Source organism: Tachypleus tridentatus, chromosome 9, assembly GCF_004210375.1.
Source record: "Tachypleus tridentatus isolate NWPU-2018 chromosome 9, ASM421037v1, whole genome shotgun sequence".
In the NCBI taxonomy this organism is placed as follows: Eukaryota; Metazoa; Arthropoda; class Merostomata; order Xiphosura; family Limulidae; genus Tachypleus; species Tachypleus tridentatus.
This window is the reverse complement of record NC_134833.1, coordinates 107,029,702-107,051,676: the sequence shown is the minus strand read 5'-3', so window position 1 is coordinate 107,051,676 and position 21,975 is coordinate 107,029,702. Positions and strand designations below refer to the sequence as shown.

The 21,975-nt window shown below is 31.8% G+C and overlaps 1 protein-coding gene across 4 annotated transcripts in view; it reads left to right on the top strand.

Moving 5' to 3' along the window:
• The first annotated feature begins 584 nt into the window (after positions 1-584).
• The window catches only part of LOC143225993 (thymidylate kinase-like), a 35,417-nt gene continuing 14,026 nt past the window's right edge, over positions 585-21,975 (top strand). The window contains exons 1-3 of one of the 4 annotated variants that reach the window (XM_076456309.1): positions 585-1,258; positions 15,707-15,848; positions 18,451-18,559. In XM_076456309.1, coding sequence (XP_076312424.1) covers positions 15,713-15,848; positions 18,451-18,559 — 245 coding nt within the window. In that variant the 5' untranslated portion in view covers positions 585-1,258; positions 15,707-15,712. Of the gene's footprint in view, positions 1,259-1,932; positions 2,328-2,434; positions 2,573-15,706; positions 15,849-18,450; positions 18,560-21,975 lie in introns of those variants that run through there. The other 3 variants (XM_076456310.1, XM_076456311.1, XM_076456312.1) reach the window with 3 other exon arrangements.

Sequence of the window (21,975 nt, the reverse complement as noted above, 5' to 3'; positions counted from 1 at the left end):
GGAGCAGTTGGATGAGTTGGGTCTGTCCTTGGATAACATTGCTTTATCCACTGGCCAGCCCATCCCACCATGACTTATTACAGTCCCTAAATGTGACCTATCTTTAAGTCATCAGAGAAAAGCAGGCATTTCCGATTGGAAATACTGTCTGTTGTTTGCTGTACATCTTTCGAACCATCCTGCCATTCCTATTTATACAGATGATTCGAAATTAGGTGACTCTGTGGGCTTTGCCATGGTTTGTTGCGGTTTGATGGTCGCACACAGAATCCACTCTACACCTTCTGTGTTCACTGCTGAATTGTATGCCATTTCTCTTGCCTTGGATCATAAAGAAGCTAAGCAGTACTCAAATTGCACGATTTATATAGACTCTGTTAGTTCTCTACTAGCCCTGGAATCGTTTTGCGTTAGTTTTCACCTTGTTCTCACCGATATTCAAAACCGACTGGCCCTTTTCTCTTTAACATCTACTTCTATCAAGTTTTTCTGGATACCGGCCACATTGGCACTCGCGGGAACATGCTCACTGACACCGCAGTTAAATCTGTCTGCTCTGGCACTATCACTGCTGTGCTTGTTTCATACATGATCTATGGTCCTGTATTTAAGGCTTGGTTCTATGCCAGTTGGCAGTCGACTTGGAGTGGGCAACATGAAAATAAGGTTTTCCAAATAAAACCTTATATTGGACTTTGGAAGTTGTTCAAGCTAGTCTACGCAATGGTCACAACTTTTAACTCATCGTTTTATTTTATCTGGGACTGATACACCAGTGTGTTTTTTTGTGTAACACTCAGTTCACAATAAGCCATATTTTAGTGTCTTGCCGTCGTTACGACTCTCAACGACGACACCATTTTAAACGTGTTTTGTCCCAAGGTTTATCCGTAACGTTAGACACAGTTCACCTTGGAAATGTTTTTAGTTTTTTAAGGCCATTAATCTTTCTAATGCTACTTAAGTTTTTTGATTTATACATTAGATCTTTTTATGTGATTCCCTTTTAAGAATCAAAGTACATCTAGTTTGATTTGAAAGTAGAAAATGGCCGTAATGCCAAATAACTCTAAACCAGGACTGGATAGGCCAACTTCAGGTGACTAACGCTGCTGTTTGAAGTACTCGTTATTCATCTTGGCGAGTTATAATAATTAAAATTTTGCTACAAGTCTTTTAAAACGTGTACTACTTTACTTTCCGGAAATGGCTATAACGTCAAATAACTCGAAACCAGGACTGGAAAGGCCAACTTCAGGTGATTAACGGTGGTTTTTGAACTTACCTGCTAGTCTTCCTGTAGTTTTTCTCTTCTTGCCTTGTTTTTCCTTAACTTTCTTTTATGAATTTTAATAATTTTACTTTAATTTTAACTTTTTACCGGATGTTTGGCATAGATAGCCTAGTTGCATTGCGCCATAACACACCAAACCAACCTTTCCATTTAGTATAACCACTTTTAAATTAGGGATAAATAGCGCAAATAACTCTCCGTTAACTTTTTGTTAAATTCAACAACTGAACAAATTCATCAAACTTTTATTCTGGTATCTGTACGATTAACGAGTGTACGTTAATGTCGTGCATTTTGACGACGCATTTTCACATTCTGACAAGATTGTCTCTGACATGTTCAGCAAAATTGATAGTGATTGTGATAAAGTTTTATTGTTTCTTTGTTTTGATTTCATTGATTGTTTTTTTATTGTTGTTTTTATTTGACTTTTCTTTCGGCGTAAGCACTTTCATGACTGAAAACCTGAAAATATTATTCTTAATTCACTCCTTAAATTGTTGTGGATACTTATGTCAAGTGCGATTTGAATAGTTTTTGTAGTGGATAGTGTGCGAATTTTCAGTTCACATACTGTATTAAAGTCGTTGCTTTCCTATAAACTCAAATATCAAATACATGAGCTATGACATACACGCAGCGATTTTTCTTTTGATATCGTTAATCTTTGTTTTATTTAAAACTTTTTTTTTTAATGAAATTTAAGTAGGAGGAGGAATTAGATAATGTGATAGGGTTTTTGAACCATATTTCCCGCCAAACTTTAGTCACAAGTAAGCATTTTGACAGTTCTTGAATATTATTAATTTTAAAAGTTTAGCAATATTTGGAGCTTAGGTTGAGACTTAAGAATTACAACTTTATTTAAGCACATCATTCGCTTTTAAACTCAGATAAAGTAGTAAATGTGCCACAAATGGATTTGTATATTAATAATTATTACGAATTTTGCTGGTAGCAATAAAGTGAAACGTAGTTTAATTAGTTATTAGCCCTCTCAATAACTACAGTTTGACAAGAGTCAATAAAAGAGGTATGTTTTAAATAATATTCCATTGTAAGTGATAGTATTACTCCCATACTACGTTACTAATCGTACTAATCTTCGTAATAATACATATATTACAAGTATTACCGGAAGTGGAATTCATCTGTTGAAAATTAATTCTAATTTCAGTCAAACATTTATGTCTAATGTTATTACATGAAATTGTCCCTTGTATTTCTGAACAGAGAAAGTTAAATTACCAGTAAGACAATAGCATTTTTCAAATTGCAGTAAGTTGTGATGTTAATTGTTATAACTTAAGTTTCAGTGTCATTGGGAAGAAAAATAACTTATGAAACTTCTTTACAATGAAAAAATGTGGAATGCTCATTTCTAATCTCCAGGTTTTATGTTTTTATTATTTTTGTTACACATTTAAACTCTGTGTAAGTATGAGTGACAGTTGTTATCTAAAAAAATTAAATTGTAAATACAAGTTACAAGAGACTAATTTATAATGTGATTTTCATGCTTTGGAATCTGCTTTTTATGAGTTTTACAATATTAAAAATCAGAATTTTAAACAGTAAAAGGGTTACTTTTCTTGATGATTTTAGAAATGTGCAATTTCTGTATTAACATTTTATGGCTAAATTACTGATGAAACAAGTTTCTTTCACATTATTTTATAAAATGTGTTAACCCCAGAGGCCTAGTATATGATCAACATTACATTGCAAACTGTTTTTTAGTCTATTAATGGTTAAACACAATGTTATTTAATCAACCAGGTAATTGGAAAGTTAATTTAAGATTGTGTAAAATTAAATGAATTTCGTACCTATGTAGTAAACCAATGAAAGTATGGTCATCTTAAATTAACCAAAGAAGTCCCTCCATATAAAACTTTTTTTAATGCATATTTTGGGGACATGGATTGGGCCTGTACTCAGTTGTAGTACTGATAGAGGCATGGATTTTAGGGTTGGCAAACTGATTTGAAACCTTGCTAGAAAGTAATTGTCTTTCCCCTAGTAAGTAGTTCGAAATTTAAGTTAGCAGGAGATAGCTCTAATAGTTTTGCCATAACAACAAAACACAAATATATTGTACTTTTTTTGGAAAATAAGTATCAATTTTTGAACTTTTGAATTCTCTAGAGCGAGAAATTATACAAGTGCATGTATAATATAGATATATGTATGTGCATATGAAATGTGGTTTTAAATTTGAGGCATCCCTAAAACATTATGTACAGGGTGGCCCATAAGTCCCTACCATCCATATATCTTATGTATCCAGTGCACCTGTGTGCTGCCACCAGTATTCTTGCACTCGTGTACCCACGTACTTGTCACAATACACTCTTCAAGTGTAAATTAGCTTACATCGGCTATATTTCTATGAAAAAAAAACATTTATAATACATGCATAATTGAATAGAACATAATAACATATGGATGGGTAGGGACTTACAGGCCACCCTGTACACTAAGGTTACCTCTTAAGAATTCTCTTTATGCCCCTCCTCAAATAAATCCTTGAGGTATGAATTTTATGTTTTCAACTGTTTATTTTTGTTTTGTGAATAGAAAGCATGCCGAAAAAATTAAAATAATTTTAACTGTTTGCAGTAGTTCAATAACCTATCTACCATTATACCATCACTCCAATCAAAGGAAGTTTTCAATATTTTAAATCCTACAAATATATGTTTATTAGAGAAGCTCTTTCAATAAATGTGGGAAGTAATAGCAGATCTGACAACCAGTTAATGTAGCATGTAACATTGTGTATTAATAAGACTTGTGTGTTATAAGAGTAGACGTAATGGCCTAATCAAATGTTGAAGATAGATTGTTTCTTTTTTTTTTTTATCTTGTATATTGGCCTTGATAATTCTTGATCTGTTAGACATTTTCCTTTGTGTGTTATGAGAACTTAATAGTACTTAAAGAAAATAATAGTCATAACAAAAACATTATTTTCTAAAACTAGAAGGCATACTAAAAACATGTAAGTGCATCTTGAAAACAGTTTTTCCTTTTTACAATTAACTATTACTTAACTAAAATAAATTTATTAATGTCTTTTTAAAATGTGAATTCTTAAAAATGAGAATTGCAGAACATTTTCCCTTCAAACTATAGAAAATAAATATTAAAAAATTGATTTTTATAGGGTGATGGGGTAAACTGACTTATTAGATAGAAAAGTAGCTATATGGAAGAAAGCAGAGGATTATTATGAATAGTTTGATCAAACTAGATTATTTTTCTCCCTCCTTTCTTGGTTCATTTACTGTTGGGATTAAATGCTTTCCAGGCTGTTATTATACAACTCCTTCACGTTTAACTCTGTGGCATTCATTAGACTCCATTTCATCACCTGGTTGTGTTTGAGGGTGTTCCTGACTCACTGGAGACTGAGTCAAGATAGTTGAGCATTAATCTTCATTGTTCACTCATGTTGTTTTCTTAAGCCTGGTGAATTTATTCCTCCTCTTCTCATTTCAGCTTTCTGACCTGCTCCCTGTCCTTTCACTTTCCAACATCAGGGTTATTGCTTGTCTCATTAATGACTATCCTATTAGGTTTGGTTCTATCTTTTATCTTTCTGTTTTTGCCAGACTTTGGTTTGTATTTTTAGCCTACATATGTCTTTTCAGGTTCTCACTCATGGTTTGAATATTCACTTCTATTTTTCCTAGTTTCTTTTCCCAATCCCTTTAATCCCATTTATCTTCATCATCTTGAGGATGCAGTTTCAGATCTCTTGGGTAAGAATGTCATTGAGAGAGTATATACCCCTACTTCATATTATTACTCTTGTCTCTTGAAGGTCCTCAAGAATGTAGAGTGGCATTCAGTTATTGACACATTGTCTCAATTAGTTTCTTCTCTACAGCCATTTCTTTGACTCACCTGATTTTCAAATTTGGGTAGGTAAGAAAATCATTCTCCTCCTCCCACAATATTACACAATATCAAAATATAAAACACAACCACAGAAAAGTTTCTTTGGCATTTAAGTTTAATAATAACTATACAGAATGTATGAAATGGTATTAATAATGAGCAAACTGTTGACAAGAGCATACCTTTCCAATATGAGAGAATTACATACTTGATATTTTGACCCAGAACTTCAATTATTAAAATGTTACATGGATTATAAAACTTGAGTTATAATATGTGACCTCTAAAACTAATATGCTGCATTTTTGACATGGGTATTTTAAAGTAATTTATCCTTTAAAAGAACATTTTTTTATATATATTTATTTATACAATGTGTATACACTTCTTTTTTTTTAAACTGATTTGAGCTGAAATTTGCATTTAAGAGTAACAGTTGTGACAAAAAAGTGATGTACAAAGCAGTTCATAATTGCTGCTCAGTTGATTTTGGCCTCGCATGAAAATTTTTCACAGTTTTCATCTATATCTTGTATTGTGTTACTGCATACGTCCTGGCAAGTGTTGTCACTGCTGTATTCAGGCAGACAGTTTTGCACATTCTCTGTTTCTTTTATATTCTGTATCAATTGTATCAAATATATAAAATAGTTTAAACATTCTTGTTGTGTCTTTACACTTGCTGTCTACTATAACTTACAACTATTTCTGTTGAGTGCATAGCTAAATTACACTTTTTCTGATTTGTCTTGTTCTCTGCTCTAGCTTGGAGATATGCCATTTTTAAAACGTTGTTGGAATTTTGGAAGTGGTAGGACTGATGAGAAGATGAAACAAAATAAAATTAAAACTTGCTGTCAAAAAAAAAAAAATCACATTTGCAAAAATACTACTTTTCTGATCAGCCAGTCAGGCAAGGGGTAACAAATCAGATTTATATTTTAGTTAGAATCTGCAATTTTATATAACACTTTAAAAATATGAAATGTTAAATGCAATAGACAAAGTAGTGCATAGTTTCTAACAGCACTGCAGTTAGCTTAAAGCATTATGAATGTATTAGTTTTTCACACAGTAAGCATAGATTGAATAACTAGTATCATAAGAACAAGCAAAAAAACAATGTGAAAAAAGGTTAATACATCAAGATCAAATCTCATCCATTAAAATTGCAAGTGTAAAAAAACTCCATATTGCTATGCCTGTTAAAAAAAACTTGGAGGAATTTTAAAATGTATTGCATCATCACAAAAGCTGTTGTACAAACTTGTATAAATGAAAAACAACTTAGTTTCAAGAATAAACTTACTTTGAAGCTTATAAAGCTTAAAGTTATCTCTAGAAGTGCAATTTACACTTCCAATGTTACATTTCGCTCTGTTTTCATAAACAGGTTGTCAAAATATGTAATATTTTGAGTATCCAAATTAAGCCTCTTGTCTGTCTTCTACCTTCTAGAGAAACCCAGGTAAAATCTAAACCAGTTAGTCTTGTGGTATTTCCAGCTGAACCATAACCAACAAATAAGTTAATTAAAATTATAGTAATAGAGGTTCTTAGAGAAGGTATGCAAAAGGTATGTGAAACTTAACAAAAGCATTTTATTAAAAGGTATAAAAGTGTATGAAACAACTTTTAAATTCATGACTATCTTCACACAAGTGACTATACAAAATGAGTTCTAAGTAGGTTTGTTATTGAAGTATCAAAGCATATTTTCAGTAGTCCACCCTTGAAACTGTTTGAGTTCAGTCTCTTCTTGCACTTCCCAACATGCCATTTTATATATGTTAAGTAAAAAAGTATCTACACATAATCAGAAAGTAATGTGCCTTTGTTTCTGCATATACCCAGCATACCAGATGAAGTTAAAAAGTAACATATCTAATGTATTCATTGTTTACATATAAAAAAGGCTTACTCAAACTATTTAAAATATGGTTAACAAAGTACTGTTAGTCATTAAAGGGTGTCCTTGTACATACACTTTAAAAATGAAGCAAAAATTCAACCCACCCTCTATTTTTTTAAGAAATCATTAATTTCCCTCTTAAACTACTGTAAAATGTCAGTCATTGCTATTGCTGAAAGCAACTTATTCAATATGCCAATTATCTTTTTAGAAAAATATAAACTGTTTAACTTTGTTTTTTTAAATAAGCATGTTCCTTCATCCTTTTGTCTTTATAATATATAAGAGAAATCAGAAGCAGCCAAATACATTACCTTAGACTTACCACAGCAAGAGGTCATTTGTAAGAAATTGGTCCAAGTGATTCTATAGCACCTAAATACTGCCATGTTTACAGTCATCAGTACACTTTTTTGATTTATTAATTATGCCACTGTTAGTATTTTTAATGTAAATATGAAAGAGCATGTGTCTGCTTAAACCTAGAATTAAGGGTAACTCACAACTGTATGAGCTGTTTTAAAGAACTGTGTAAAGACAATATTTACTATAACTTTGAAAAATTACATTGGTATTTGTTGTCCAAGTCCTGATTGGGTTTTCTACAATCATAATATACTCTTCAAAACAAGAAATGCAACAGGGATATTTTTGTTATTTTCAAGAGAAATATATCTAATAACGTTACAAGCTCAGAGTATGTGATGTTACACGTGTTAAGGCACTGATTGTCAGACCAAAATGACAATAAAAGTTGTGCACTTTGAAAACGGAGGAAAACATCGGATTTTTTGCCAAAATGCATGCGTGTCCAATAAATTTGTTTGAGAGATCTGCATGTTCTGCAAGTGCAACATGTGCAAAATCCCTATAAAAGTGACAGGTTCTCGGTTTCCATAGCTCAGTGTTAAGCCACCGACATGCAATACAGTTACGCCAAGACTGACTGAAGCACAATGCAACAACACCATTGCAAGCAGGCGAATCTCGATCAGATGTTGCCAGACCTGTGAATGTCCACCCAAGCACCATCACAAGGCTATGGAATCATCACCAACAACATGGATCAACTCGTGACTGTCCACGATCTGGCAGACCTTGTGTGACCACGCCCGCACAAGATTGCAACATCAGGTTACGTCACCTTCAGGATAGGACCACGACTGCGACGTCTACTGCCTCAACCATACCAGGACTGCGTAAGATTTCCGATCAGACCGTACGCAACCATCGACAAGATTCTTAGGCCCCATGTGCAACACATCATGGTGAACGTTAACGATGTTTTTCAACATGACAACGCCCGCTCTCACACAGCTCGACTCACCACTGTCTTCTTGAGACACCACAACATCAACGTTCTTCCCTGGCCCTCCAGATCACCAGATTTACACCCCATTGAACATCTTTGGGACGAGTTGGACCGACGTCTGGGATGGCGATAACCTCAACCGCAGACTCTACCTCAGCTTGCAGCAGCTTTGCAGGCTGAGTGGACAGCCATTCCATAAAATGTGATTTGTCATCTCATTGTTTCCATGGGCAGGAGATGCCAAGCAGTTATTGATGCTCACTGGGGGCATACTCGTTATTGACGTTGAGTGATGTTAAACTTCACCTAGTGAGCGTGGACTTCGCCTTTGCAGACTTTGGATGTTCAGCAGTGAATGTGCAAAGTTTCACACATGTCATACAGAACTACCTGGAATAAACTTGTTAACAATTTGTCTCATATTTTGCCTTTTGCATTTCTTTTTTGAAGAGTATATTTACATACTCTGACATAACCCTTTCCATATGGGTCAATCAATCACTTTTGTTGACTCGTATTTAAATTTTATTGAACTACTATTTTGTGAATTTATGTCAGTAAGTCAAGTATCCAACTGTAGATTATAATACAAACTTTAGTATTACACATTACTTAATTTCTTAATTTGAAAGTAAATATTAAAAAATAAAACCCTTAAAAATTTATTTTTTGTGTCACGTATTTTGAAAGTAGCACCAGTTTAAATTAAATGTTTGTGATGTTAAAATACAAAGTCTATGGTTTGTATGAATTATGAACTCAAATTATCAGTATTGACAAGCTAGACTAGAAAAATAAGAACCTCATATTTTTTCTATTTGCTGTGATATCATTCATGTACTGAATCAAACACAGTGTGACCTCCTTACCTTCTTCCATTTTTGGAAGCATTCCCTTACACATACTTTTGACTATGACCTGAATAATCAATCTAAATCTCAGAATGTCCCTTAGTGGTTTTCTGAGCTATTTTCAAGTGTTATGACATTACCTCATTATTTTAATACAAAACTTTAAGTTGAGTCTGTAGTCTGCTCAAAATTTCATATTTTTTAGACCTAACTACAATTAGTTACTAAGATTGATAAATTATAGTGAAATTTTGTGGTATTTATATAGTCATTTATGATTATTGGTTATATCAAATGTATATATAAGACCTAAAAATTATTTCACATCCTCCATGTGCAAAGTTTTATAAGGCTTGTCAACCTACAACTAGCAGCAAATGAGTTCATAACTAGAGAAGATAATTGTTTGCTTTATTTCTTGATTTATTGTTCTTTGTTTTAAGAAAACTTTAAGAACTTATTCATAAATAGTAATGTATGTACTTTAAGTTATATATTATTGGATATGATAAGATGAGTGCACATGCACTGCATCATTGTAACTTCTGTAATGTTAGTCAGGCATGGCTGAAAGGTTAATAATATAAATAATAAATAGATGTAAGCATATAATGTTATGAGATTTAATCCATTTAGTCTAAACATTTGTGTTTTTGTGTTACAATTCGTAATAATTTGAGAATGAAATAATGAAATGCACATAAAGACATTTATGTTTATTTCCTAATTTTATTTGGCAATTATAATATTAGTCAAATTGACTGAAGCCATACATAATTTATTAGTGAAGATAACTCATCAAAATGTGAAGTTTTTTTCTTAAGAAATATATAAAAACTCTATACATTAGGAAGATTTTGCATGTGATATTTGGAAATTTACTGATGCACAAAAGTATATCTTAAAATGAAAATGACTTTGTATGCTGAATGGGCAAAATACAAAAAAAAAAGCATAAAAGAAATATTTCTTGACAATCTGTAAGACTTAATAAAAAAATATATTTTACATATGAATGCCTTGTAATATTTACTGCTTACCTACAAACTTTAAAGAACAGATTTAAAAGTTATAGCATACAAACTGTAACAAGCCCAAAATGGTTATGAGGTCAATCCCGGAGTTTGAGTCCATACTGAAACTAGATATAATTTCAATATTCTTATAAATTATATATTAACCATATCCTATTTTTTAATTTCCCTTAATAAAACTAAGAGGTTTAGTGTATTTTTAATTACAGCTGAATACTTTATAGAGGGATTTTGGTCTTATTTTCTAATTACAATCTAAGTATTTTTTTTATCACAGAACTTGTATTGTTTTCACATCAGAAGAATGCTTTTTCTAATTTTCATTAGTGTAAAACACAACTCCATTTAAAGACTGATTTTCTGACCAGTTGGAAAATAAAGAAATAATACATAGCATTCTCAATAGAACAAGCTTTTTCAGGTATCATAATATCATAGTTGAAATGGAAATTACTACTCTACAAGGGTTCATTCAAGTCATTGGCTTAAGAAATGAACAGATCATTGATTTGTGGTTGAAAGCATGGAATATGTTGAGGTATCATGACACTGATATTCAGATATTTATGATAGGCATTCATTTGGTATAGGGAGTGCAAAAGTTGAGAATCCTGAGGCATCTGTTGTGAGATCTTCATTGTTTGGCATTTATGTAAAGCATTTAGATTGTTAAATCAATGTTTTCAAGTTTACTAATAATGCTATGGCAGCTAGAAAAGCTTATATTCCACAGAAAATATAATTTATAGGAAGGATTTAAAAAATCTTTCTATTGTTACTGCAAAGCCATTTATTTATTGACTCATTTTCTGTCGGATCTCTAAGGATTAAAAATCCTAAGGATACAAAATTAACACTAAAAATTAGTAAAGTCAGAAAGCATACTGAAAAAAATCTTAAATTCCAGTTTCCTGTCTGCTTTTTTGAATGACAATTATATATTCTAACACGTTACTAACAACATAATTCTACATATAGAGATGCAAAATTTCACAAAACTGAAGTTTTTGTAGATGTTTGGTCCAGCAGTCCTTGAAAATTATGTGGTCCAAATAATAAATTTAGTATTATAGAACATGTTTTAATTGGCAATGATGATTGTAAGATTGCAGTTTGAGTGTAGTGATAACAAGACTAAAAGATAAAACAATTAAATTATTATTCTGGAATTAATTAGGCTATTTAAAATATTTGGCTGATTTGATTTGCGACAACAACTTGTTAGCTATCCATGACATAACTGAACATAATATATATGTAAAGTATTCTTTTTATTTGTTTATAAATTGTTGTATTTAATATTTACTGTGTATGTGTTCAGTTTAATTTAGTATCAATTTAAATGTTTTATTAAATTCCTGAAATAGAAAATTCTAGCAGAAAATTTGCTTTTTCAACATTCAGTTGATATTATTTAATATATTTTAATGTTAGGAATTTATCCTTTTGCATTTGCTTATTAGTTATTATTACTATCACTATGGCCATTTATTTTTTTATACTGTTCTTGTATAATTGAATATATCAAAGGCTGTATGGTTGTCAGCTGTTTTCTCTCATCATTGGCAAATATGGATAGGCTGTTCTAAGAAGTCTGTAATAATTTATTAAAAGGTCAAACTGTGACAATTTCTGACCTGATGTCTGAGAGGTCTTAGAGATTTGTGAAACTAGAGTTTTTGGGGTTTTTTTTTTCAGGCTCTTAATTTTTGGAGTGTATGAATATTGGAATGATAATGATGGAAATAGGAAAATAACATACTTAGGATTCTCAGATCTGGACTTCTTTATTTCAACCAATATAACTCTGTTAAAGTATTAAATTATGAATGTGCTATGAGTTGTATTGAATTTATAATTTTGAAGAATGAACTTTAGATAAGGACCTGTTCAATTAGAAATAACTAAAATGGGTTGAATGGTTTTGTGGTAGTCAAGGCTATCATTACTGCTAATCTTTCTCCAACTTTATGTAATATTTCCAGAATTAAGTTGTCTGTAACTACTGAATTTTTTAGTCACTGTAAATCTATGTCTAGACAAAGCAACATTTCTGGATAGATCAGTGACTTTGTATTATTTCTTTATTTTCCAACTAGACAAGTTTATTTGAATTTTAAAAGTTAAGTTTTTCTAGTTCAACTATGTTGGTGTATTTAATGTTTTTTGTTGCCTTTCTCATATTGCATCACTTATCTTTTTATTTGTTACTCCTTAAAATCCACCTTTTACACTGGAATGATTCAGGCTTTGTGTTTTAAAATTCATTGACTTGCTGCCAGCTAGATTTTAGCATTTCTCTGGTTATTATGTTTGTGACTTAACTTAGTGTAATTATTTACTCAAGAGTACCACAGAGCAAAAGTCATAAAATTTTGGTTCTGTGACCTTAGATCTAAGCAAATTAGGTGAGTAAAGATGTTTTTATTATGCTGATGGGAGTTGGATCTAATGGGAAAACAATGACAACTAAAGACCAAAATAGAAGAGTCCAAATAAATAAGAGAAACTAAATTCTTAAACTGAAAGTATTTTCTTATGATTCATCAAGCATTTTAGGGGTTCAGTGGTAGCTTATAAATGCTGCCATTGGATTGTATCATTCTTAAGAACATCAGAACTGGACACCAACCAAGGGCATTTAAGTTGACTGATTTTTCCATCATTGAGATCAAAAGTGAAACTATCAAATTCAGTTAGGAAGGACTCTTTGCAATACCATGTCTAGCAAGCTGGATATTTGGGAAAAAAGACTTGCAGATTGTATGTAAGGCTTAGGAAATATGGGAAATTGTATATTAATTTCTTAGGAGTTCATAAACTGTAGAGCTACCACAAGAAAGTTCACTACATATGAACAGTTATAAATTTTTAAACAGTAGTTTATATATATAACATGCACACAAACTTTTATATGAATTTCCTTGGTTTTAATTTTTGAATCAAGCAAGGTAGGTGTTTGTAAATAATAAAATTGACACGTTTATTCTAAACTTTTTTCTTGACAGAAGTGAACAGCTGGTAATTTTTATACTCAAAGGTCAAAATATGTTAAATGATTTTTTTGTAACTCTTCAGTTTCACATTTATCTTCTATGGTCAGTGGGAAACAGCTGGCATAACTTTCTATCCACTGGTTAATAACCAGTCCTGTATAACACAGCTTAAAGTGTATTAGTAAATTAAATATTATAATGGAGTTCAGTTGACTTTTTGATTGAGATTGGCTGGAGTCATGTTACAAGAACTTGGAGAGGTGGCTTGTTGTGTCACCAATTTTTCTGGTGTATAATGTTAAAAGAATCTTTCTTTATAGAGTTAATGTTTCAGAATCCAGCAGAAAAATACTGCTTGATTTTCAAGATGGCCTTTTGTCAAGAAATAAATGGATGCCCATGGAATTGGATACAGCATGAGCCAGTCTAATTCTACTACAGCAACATATTGTTTTTCAGCAACACCTGTAAATGTTGCACTTACCATTATGTTCTGTCTTGGACTCTTGGCTTTTTAGGGCTGACAGTGACCAATATTTGTTAACTTCTTTCTTTCTGAGCAAATGGGTGTATAAACTCTCTCTTCTTTAATTTCCACCTACATTACTTTCACAATCAGAGAACTTAAACAGATGAAATACAAAAAATTTAAATTTGGCATACTAATGCCATCAATTACATCTTTGAAACCATCAACAAGGCATATGTAAATATTATGGTCATTAAATTTTCAAGTATTTTCATTTTTCTTTTATATTTCTCAGTTTTGTTTCAACTGTCATAAAAATGCATTGGACATTTCTTTCCCATCTGTTGGAAAATAAAAATTTTATGTTTTTGTTTTGTCTTGTTTTTGTTGTGTGTATACATTGTGATAACTTTGGTGTAATGTTACTAATTTTTTTAAATAGATTTACATCTATAATTTTGTTTCTTTCTACTATGTCTTATTATATATTTCAATGTTTGTATGATTACTATAGTTTTTCTCCATGTAAATTTTAATTATTTTCTCTTATGTACATTGTTTTAATTCTGAGCAGTGTTTTATTTTTATTTCACATTTTTATGCTAACATTAAAACTATATTCTACAGTTTGTGCTTCATATTCATGAGTGGAGTTTAAGAGATTTCATCTTGTGTTTATTGTATTGTGTGTAGCATATTTCCTAAGTTGCACTTACGTTTTAGTATTTATGTTAATTGGAAGTATTTCTTTCATTATACCATGTTTGTAATCCTGCTGTAATTCATATTGATCTATAATGCATTGTATATTATTATTACTTTTTGTGTTGTATTAGAATAATTTACAGATTTCAAAGACCTTTATTCAGCATATTATAACTTATTTTGAATTATGAATATTCCTGTATGTTTTGTTTTTTTTTACTTTTTCCTGTCATTCTGAAGTGAACTTTTTATTATGTTTGAATTAAATCATGTAAGGAGGAAAGTTTTCTTTTTGATGTATTAGTGAGGTTTATTCTAGTTTGATTGATTTCATTAATAAAGATTTTTAGTTGATTCTTATAACTTAACATCATGCTAAGGCCATCCTGACATTAATTTTTATTTATTTTAAATTTTTCTGAAGTGCTAGGATTTTCATTCTATTGGATTTTGTTTAACTTGAGTTTCTCGTTAAACCTGTAATAGTTATATTGTGACATGTATCTACTTGAAGAGTTTTGTAATGCAAAGCACTATTTTTGTGTTTATTTAAAATAATAAACCATGATATGATATAGAGATTTACATTTTTATAATTTATAAAGTGCTTATGTTGTCACTATTTGACTACATTTATGTTTATGTGTCTTATGGTGATGATTAATGATGACTGAATAAAAGGAAGAATGTGGTAGTCATGTTTCTAACATGATCTTTTGACCATTGTAGATCTTTTTTTATGACTGCAACATTTCTGTATAGGAAGATGACCTTTCATTATCTCTTGTTCACGTGCTATTGTTGGACTAGTGGTGGAAAGTGACCTTCACCTGTTGCTGGCTTAGCTTTCATTTTATAGTCTTGAGTTTGACTGCTGATGTGAGAGAAGTGTCATTTCTTTCTCTTATTGAGCACTAGTGGTTGAGTTTTAATAATTAAGACAGCTTTGTCCTAGTTATCATATTATTCATAGTCAGTGAAATAAATAACCACTTAACTCATTTTTAAATATTAAAATTCATCTTCATCATTTGTTAGTGCCAGCTGAAACATAGTATATCTGTAGGTATTATGGTTGCTACTTATCTATGTGTAACTCTTTACTTAAGAATGTTACAACTTCTCTCATCCTTAAATTAGCAGGATGTAATATCTGGTCCTTGCAGGAGTTTGAAGCAGAAATGTACTAACTACATTTGTCATTCATATTTCTTTGTGAAATATTAGAAAACCATGAACCAAGCTCTGAGAAGAGGTGCTCTTATTGTTTTTGAGGGATGTGACCGTGCAGGGAAAACTACTCAGTGCCACAAACTAGTTGAAGTACTTAAAAAAGAAGGACACAGAGCAGAATTCATGAAATTTCCAGGTGAGTACTTCAGTTTGAATACCTTTTACATGTATGAAGTTATTGTATATTTTGTTAGGTAATGACAGTTATGCTGAGTAAAGTTAGGTATAATTTTTATTGCTTGCCACTTGTGGCTGTCAAAAGTAATGCAAAATAAATTATCCAACTATCAGTATTTGTTTTCTTTAATAAATAGAAAATTGATAAAGTTAAGTAAATAGTAAAAGCCCTTTTAGACTGCAAGTTATGAATTTATTATAATCCTTCCTTTCTGTAAACGAGCATGCGACAAAGATTCATCAACAGGAGTGTGAAACTCCTAGCACAGTGGACTTTCTCTGTATTATTGAGCACTCTCATTATTCTTGACTTGGCATTCATGAGCATGGTCGTGCTACATTTTTATGTTCACTTTAACTTTTTATTATCTTTTTGGCATCTTTGTTGTCATTTATATTAAATTTTCTTGTCAAATGTTCTTTTTTTCTACATAAAAAACTCAACTTTATATTACAACTACAACATCTAGTATGGATCCTGCTACACTAACTGCAACTGTGGCTTTTGGGTTCCACACTTTTATTGAATTAAGGTCTTGCATGCAGCCTGAAATATATCCTGAGTTGTGATTTGATCTCCATTTTTCCTAATGATGAAGACTTGAACAGTCTTTTTTGCAGCTCTTCCTGTGCTATCCCTCTGGATCTCTCTCATTCTGGCCTGATGATGTCTGATTATTTGGTTCACCACCAGATATTTGTCTTCATGTTGGACTGTTTCTTATGTAGTTGCATTCTGGTACTTGCATGCTTTGGTGTATCCTTGATCAGAGTTCACATTTCTAGCTGCTATTTTTATTTTTTCTTGCCTAGATCTCTCTGTTTTGTCTTATCCTTATGACTGTTTATTGTTATTTGTCATCTATTCATCTCCTTTCTGAAGCTATCCGCTATTCTCCTACAGGGTTTTTGGTGGATATGCATCCTTTTATTGTATATTGGCATATTTATCATCTGCTCCGACCTTCCTTATGTGGCTGCTTTCTCATCTTTCAAAATCCCCTTTTGTTCCTATTCTTGTCTCTTCCTCATCTCAACCAATTCCACCTTCCTGTTTTTTGGCCTACTGTCACCTTTTCTGATCCTTGTGATCCAGCATTTGGAAGGTATTTTACCTTTCTCCAGGATTTTATTCTTGTCTGTTTGTTGTCTCCAGTAAAATGAGACTGATGACTGGTTATCAATCCTTTCAAACCTCAACTGCTTCATCAACCTCTCACTTTTCACCGTAGAGTTATTTCTCACCCTCAAATGGTTGTTCACTCCAGGTCTTTGAATGCTTACTTTCATATACCTATTTTTCCTGCATCCATACCTTTAGTTTGTTCACAGGGTTAGGTGTTTCAATTCTGTGCTCTCCCTTTCTATTTGGCTTTGGTTTTATATGTCTTCTGTCTAATAGTCAGGGTCATTGCCTGTCATGTTCATGAACTGTGACTGGGATTTTTATAATTACATGAACAGTTAGCTCTTTTTAGCTTTACCCACACAAACCTCTTGCAACCACACTCATTTGCTCCTTTAGGAGGCATCTCATTTTGAGTAGCTTATCAAACTGGAGAAGCCACATGTCACCCCCACCCAATATTTTATTCATCTGAAAATGTTTTTCAACACCTAACTCAGCAAGCCCAGCCTCCTCTATGTTTGAAAAATATGAAGTGCTTGGTTTCTAAAGCTGTGTCTTTTGTTCCAGTGTGCAAAGTTCTATCTTTTTCAATATATGTATGTTGTATGTATTGTACAAGCTTTGTGGAGATCTCATAAACAGGAAAATGAGACTTAACAGTTTGTGGAAATACTGTTGAATATGTATATATTTTTCAAGTTCAGAAACTATTACTTGCTTTAACTTTTTTGTTCACAATGTCAGTGACTTTGTACAAGTTTCAGTCTGTATAATCAATTATATTGTTAGAACAACTCAATTATTTTGAATAGTGAGTAGAAGTACCAAAATTTTGTGAGTTCTCCTTTTGAGCCAGTGTTGAGCCATGAAGACTTAATAAACATTCAGGACAAATCTCGAAGTTTTCACTAAAAACCATTGTTACTAATTTTGAAGTTCAGACAAATGTATCGCAGTAGAAACTGTAAATCATAACACAAAATCTTACCTCTGTTGTACATGTGAAGGTCATATTTGAGATTAAAGTAAACTGGTTATCAAACATAAAAATCAATTAAAAAACTTGTTTAAACTTATTACTTTTTTATTAAATTTTTAATTCTATTTACAGACATTAATTTGTCAGCATTAAGAATTTAACATTTACATTTTTATTATCATTGATAAGCCTTACTGGATCCCCAGTGGGTCAGGAGTAAGTTTATGTACCTACTCCACTAAATAGCTAGTACAGATAGCCCTCGTATAGCTTTGTTCGAAATTCAGAACAAAGAAACAAATATTTTGTGATATTTTTTTCCTAGTTGAAAGGCTATACATAAACATATTAACAGAGGAATAAATAATTCGAAATATGCTATATTAGAATTGTAATAAAAGGCTATATGATCTGTATTTTGTATCCTTGAAATGTATTTGCAAATTATTACAGATCGATCAACAGCCATAGGAGAGGTGATCAGTCAATATTTACAAAAGAAGGTAGAGCTGGAGGACCATGTCATTCATCTTCTTTTTGCTGCAAATCGGTGGGAAGCTGTGTAAGTAATTATTTTTCAGTACTCAGTAATTAGATTTCTATTTTGTTGATAGTGAGAAAATGAGACATGAGTTTGAGTTCAACAGATATTAGTTGTTATAGATAAACAAGTGAAGGAAAAATTTTATTGTAAATATGAGCAATTTGGAAAAAAAGAGCAAAGGTTGTGTGATAATTTGTAATAACAATAATAACAGTGACCTGAGCATCATGACTTTTTACAAGTTTCTACAAATCATTCAAATTTATGAAGGTTCATTTCTAAAATAAAAAAATAACAGTCTGTACAAGCTACATATTGAATGGAACTTTCTATTGGTCATAAAAGAATATCATGAGTATGAAGAGAGATTAAAAAGAGATAGCAATGCATTTCAACCAACAAATAATATAAATGAATACTTTCATGGTATTGTACATAACATAGATTATTAATTAATTTTTGGTTGAAATGCATGAAAACCACTCTGGGGACATTTTAAGCTATTGATTGGTTATTCACATGTCACATACTGTAGTAAGAATGTATAAGGGACTGTTTCAAAAAAATAGAAAAGAGTTGAATGGGACCACTGTTTTTGATTCAATACATAAGTCATATCTCAGCAAAATGAAAAGGTTTGAAGTTTTTATTTTATATTCTAGCTTATCAATGTTAGTAATTTGAGTTCCTAATTTGTATGAAATTGTAGACTTAGTGTTTTGACATCACAAACATCTAATTTTAACCAGTGCTACATTCAACATACCATGTGACTTACTGAAATCTATATTTAAATGTGTTCTTTTAATATTTATTTTTAAATTAAGAAATTAACTCGTATATAATATTAAAGTTTGAATTAGCAATGCTGGCGGCTGCGCATGCGATGTACGACCACTTTAATGCTAGCCTGCTGCAAATACGCTGAACTTGGTGTCGAAATAAAAGTTTGTTTTACGACCATGTTGTGACTTTCAGATATATGTGTTTGGTTTAAATTTAATCTACAAATGTTTATTGTTGTTTATAACAAAAGAAATTATTTGTTGCGTGTGTACTGTATGAACAGGCAACCGATAAAAATGCCGATCACTGGAATAAGTTGTGCGGCTGCTCGTGGCGCATGGAGCGCAATTTTTCAGATCAACCCCTCTTTGTGTTGTTTTGCCACGAAGAAAACCGGAACGTGTTGACCTGAATTGATGTTAACCAATCAGAGCACAGATTTGCGATCACGTGAATGTTTGTTGTTTCTGCATGTCTCGACAAAAACATAAACAAAGAATCACAGAAAGTCTACATTCGAAAAAAATGTGCGGCCGCGAGATAAGCCTGAATTATCTATACTAATCTGTTCTCAAATCCTATCTGTGAAAACGACACTCTTTTTGTCATAACTTTTTTATTATTTAGTATTTTTTAAAAATTTAAAAAGTATTATTGTTCTTACATCAATGGCTTTAAAATTAAAGCTTTAAAATTGATACATTTTTCATGAAATATTTTGACCCCCCATCGCTATTTGAATTATACAATATGATTCCAAACTTAATCACGTAAATTCATAAAATAGTAGTTCAATAACAATTTGAATGTACGTCGTCAAACCTGATGAAATAGCCTTTGAAACATGACCTATTGCAAAAGGATAATATGCCCCTTGATCCCATAAAGTTTTGTTGAAATTACCTCTGTGACTTAGGATAAGGCAGATGATAAGTAAACAAATAGGCACATAGATTTTTGTGCTTTATATGTGTGTGTGTGTGTCTATGTTCTTATGATCTATTTGCTTTAGAGCTCTATCCATCTCTTGCCAAGATACTAGATTGTGGATTTGTAAACTTTTATACTACTTTTCAAGGTGCCTTGAGGCTATACCTGGTTTTTATTTTGCAAGTTATTAATGGTTTTTATGCCATGGAAAGACAGTAAATGAAATTAACAAATTTCTTTCTGTGTTTGTTTATTTTATTACTCTATCATGAGTTAAATTGTTGTACACAAGAGTTCCAGCTTTTTGTAATTTGAGATGGTTGTAGTTGGGAGCTGGAAGGGACATCCTTGTTGGGCTAATAAGCTCCTATGTGTCCATTTAAAATTTTATGAAGTTTATAAAGTAATAAACTTGTGAGACAAATTTTTATTAACTTTTTTTATTTGAAAAGTAAATTATATGTGTTATGAACTCTTTAATTCTCATGTAATCTTCCTGGAGTTTACATCATAGTTGAAACTGCATATTCCTGGTACTTCAAATAAATAGTATTTGTAATGGCATTGAATCTGTGGAAAAGCTATACATTACAAAGCTGACAGGACCATTACAGTCTGAGCTGCAATCTGTTACAACAGGCTACTTAGATGCTGATAATCTCTTAAAAAATACAACAAATAAAACACTAAAGTATCCTGCCCATAGAAAATTATGGACTGGCCTATAATAATGTTAAAAAATTAGAAAAATGTTGTGTACATCATTTTAAAAATAGCTTAATTAGTTTCCAACACCATACTTTCAGTTTTTATTAACTCAATCTAGATGTTTGTTTGCTAGAGGAAACTATTTGTAAGGAGCGTGCAGTCGCCTAGAAATTTTGTGATACATGTAAAAGTAAGAATAGCATATAAATCAAAAGTCAGTTAGTTGATCAGTTTGATGTTTCAGTGACTTAGTAAGAATTATTGCATCTGTTTGTATGTAGTTTAGCTGAGAAATGACCCAAGCTCATTTGTGAGTAAGCTAAGACTACAAATTAGTATAGTCTATAGCAAACATTACTGAAGAAATACATTCATTCCTCACAATTTACCTTACTGTACCACACATTACTTTTACCAAATAATCTAAGTATCTATATTCAAATGACTGAATATAAGGAACTATTGGTATGTTTAACTTAAACCTGTTTCTGAGTATCATGTGTGCCATTTTTCTGCTGAAATGCGGATTTCCGCAGTTTTCAAACGGCCAACGATCACCCACGAGATTTGTGTAAATTCGAGGAGAAAATATGAGCGATTTGGGGGCCGGGTAGGTGGTTTTTGAGGAGAAATCGTATTTTTTCAATGTTTATTGCAGAAAAAAAAAATCTGACCGCCATCTTGGAGGCAGTCACGTTGCAGGTCTCATGGTCTAGTATTGTGTGCATACCAGATGATAAAATATTCTCTACGCTCCAAAGAAACAACAGCGATTGAAATGTTTAAAAGAAAAGGTGTTCATTTTGATCCTGTAGACAAGAGAATGTGTAAGGACATTAGATCAGCAGCTTCAAAGTATACCTCAAAGCTGAGGGAGAATCAGAAGAAAAGGGCAGAAAGTCTTGAGGCCTATGGTTCTGTGAAATCTGGCCCAGCCACTTTGGCTAAAGAAAAAGTCCAGAAAGCCGCAGAGACACAGAGAGCTGCCCATTCAGAGAAGGAGAGAAAAA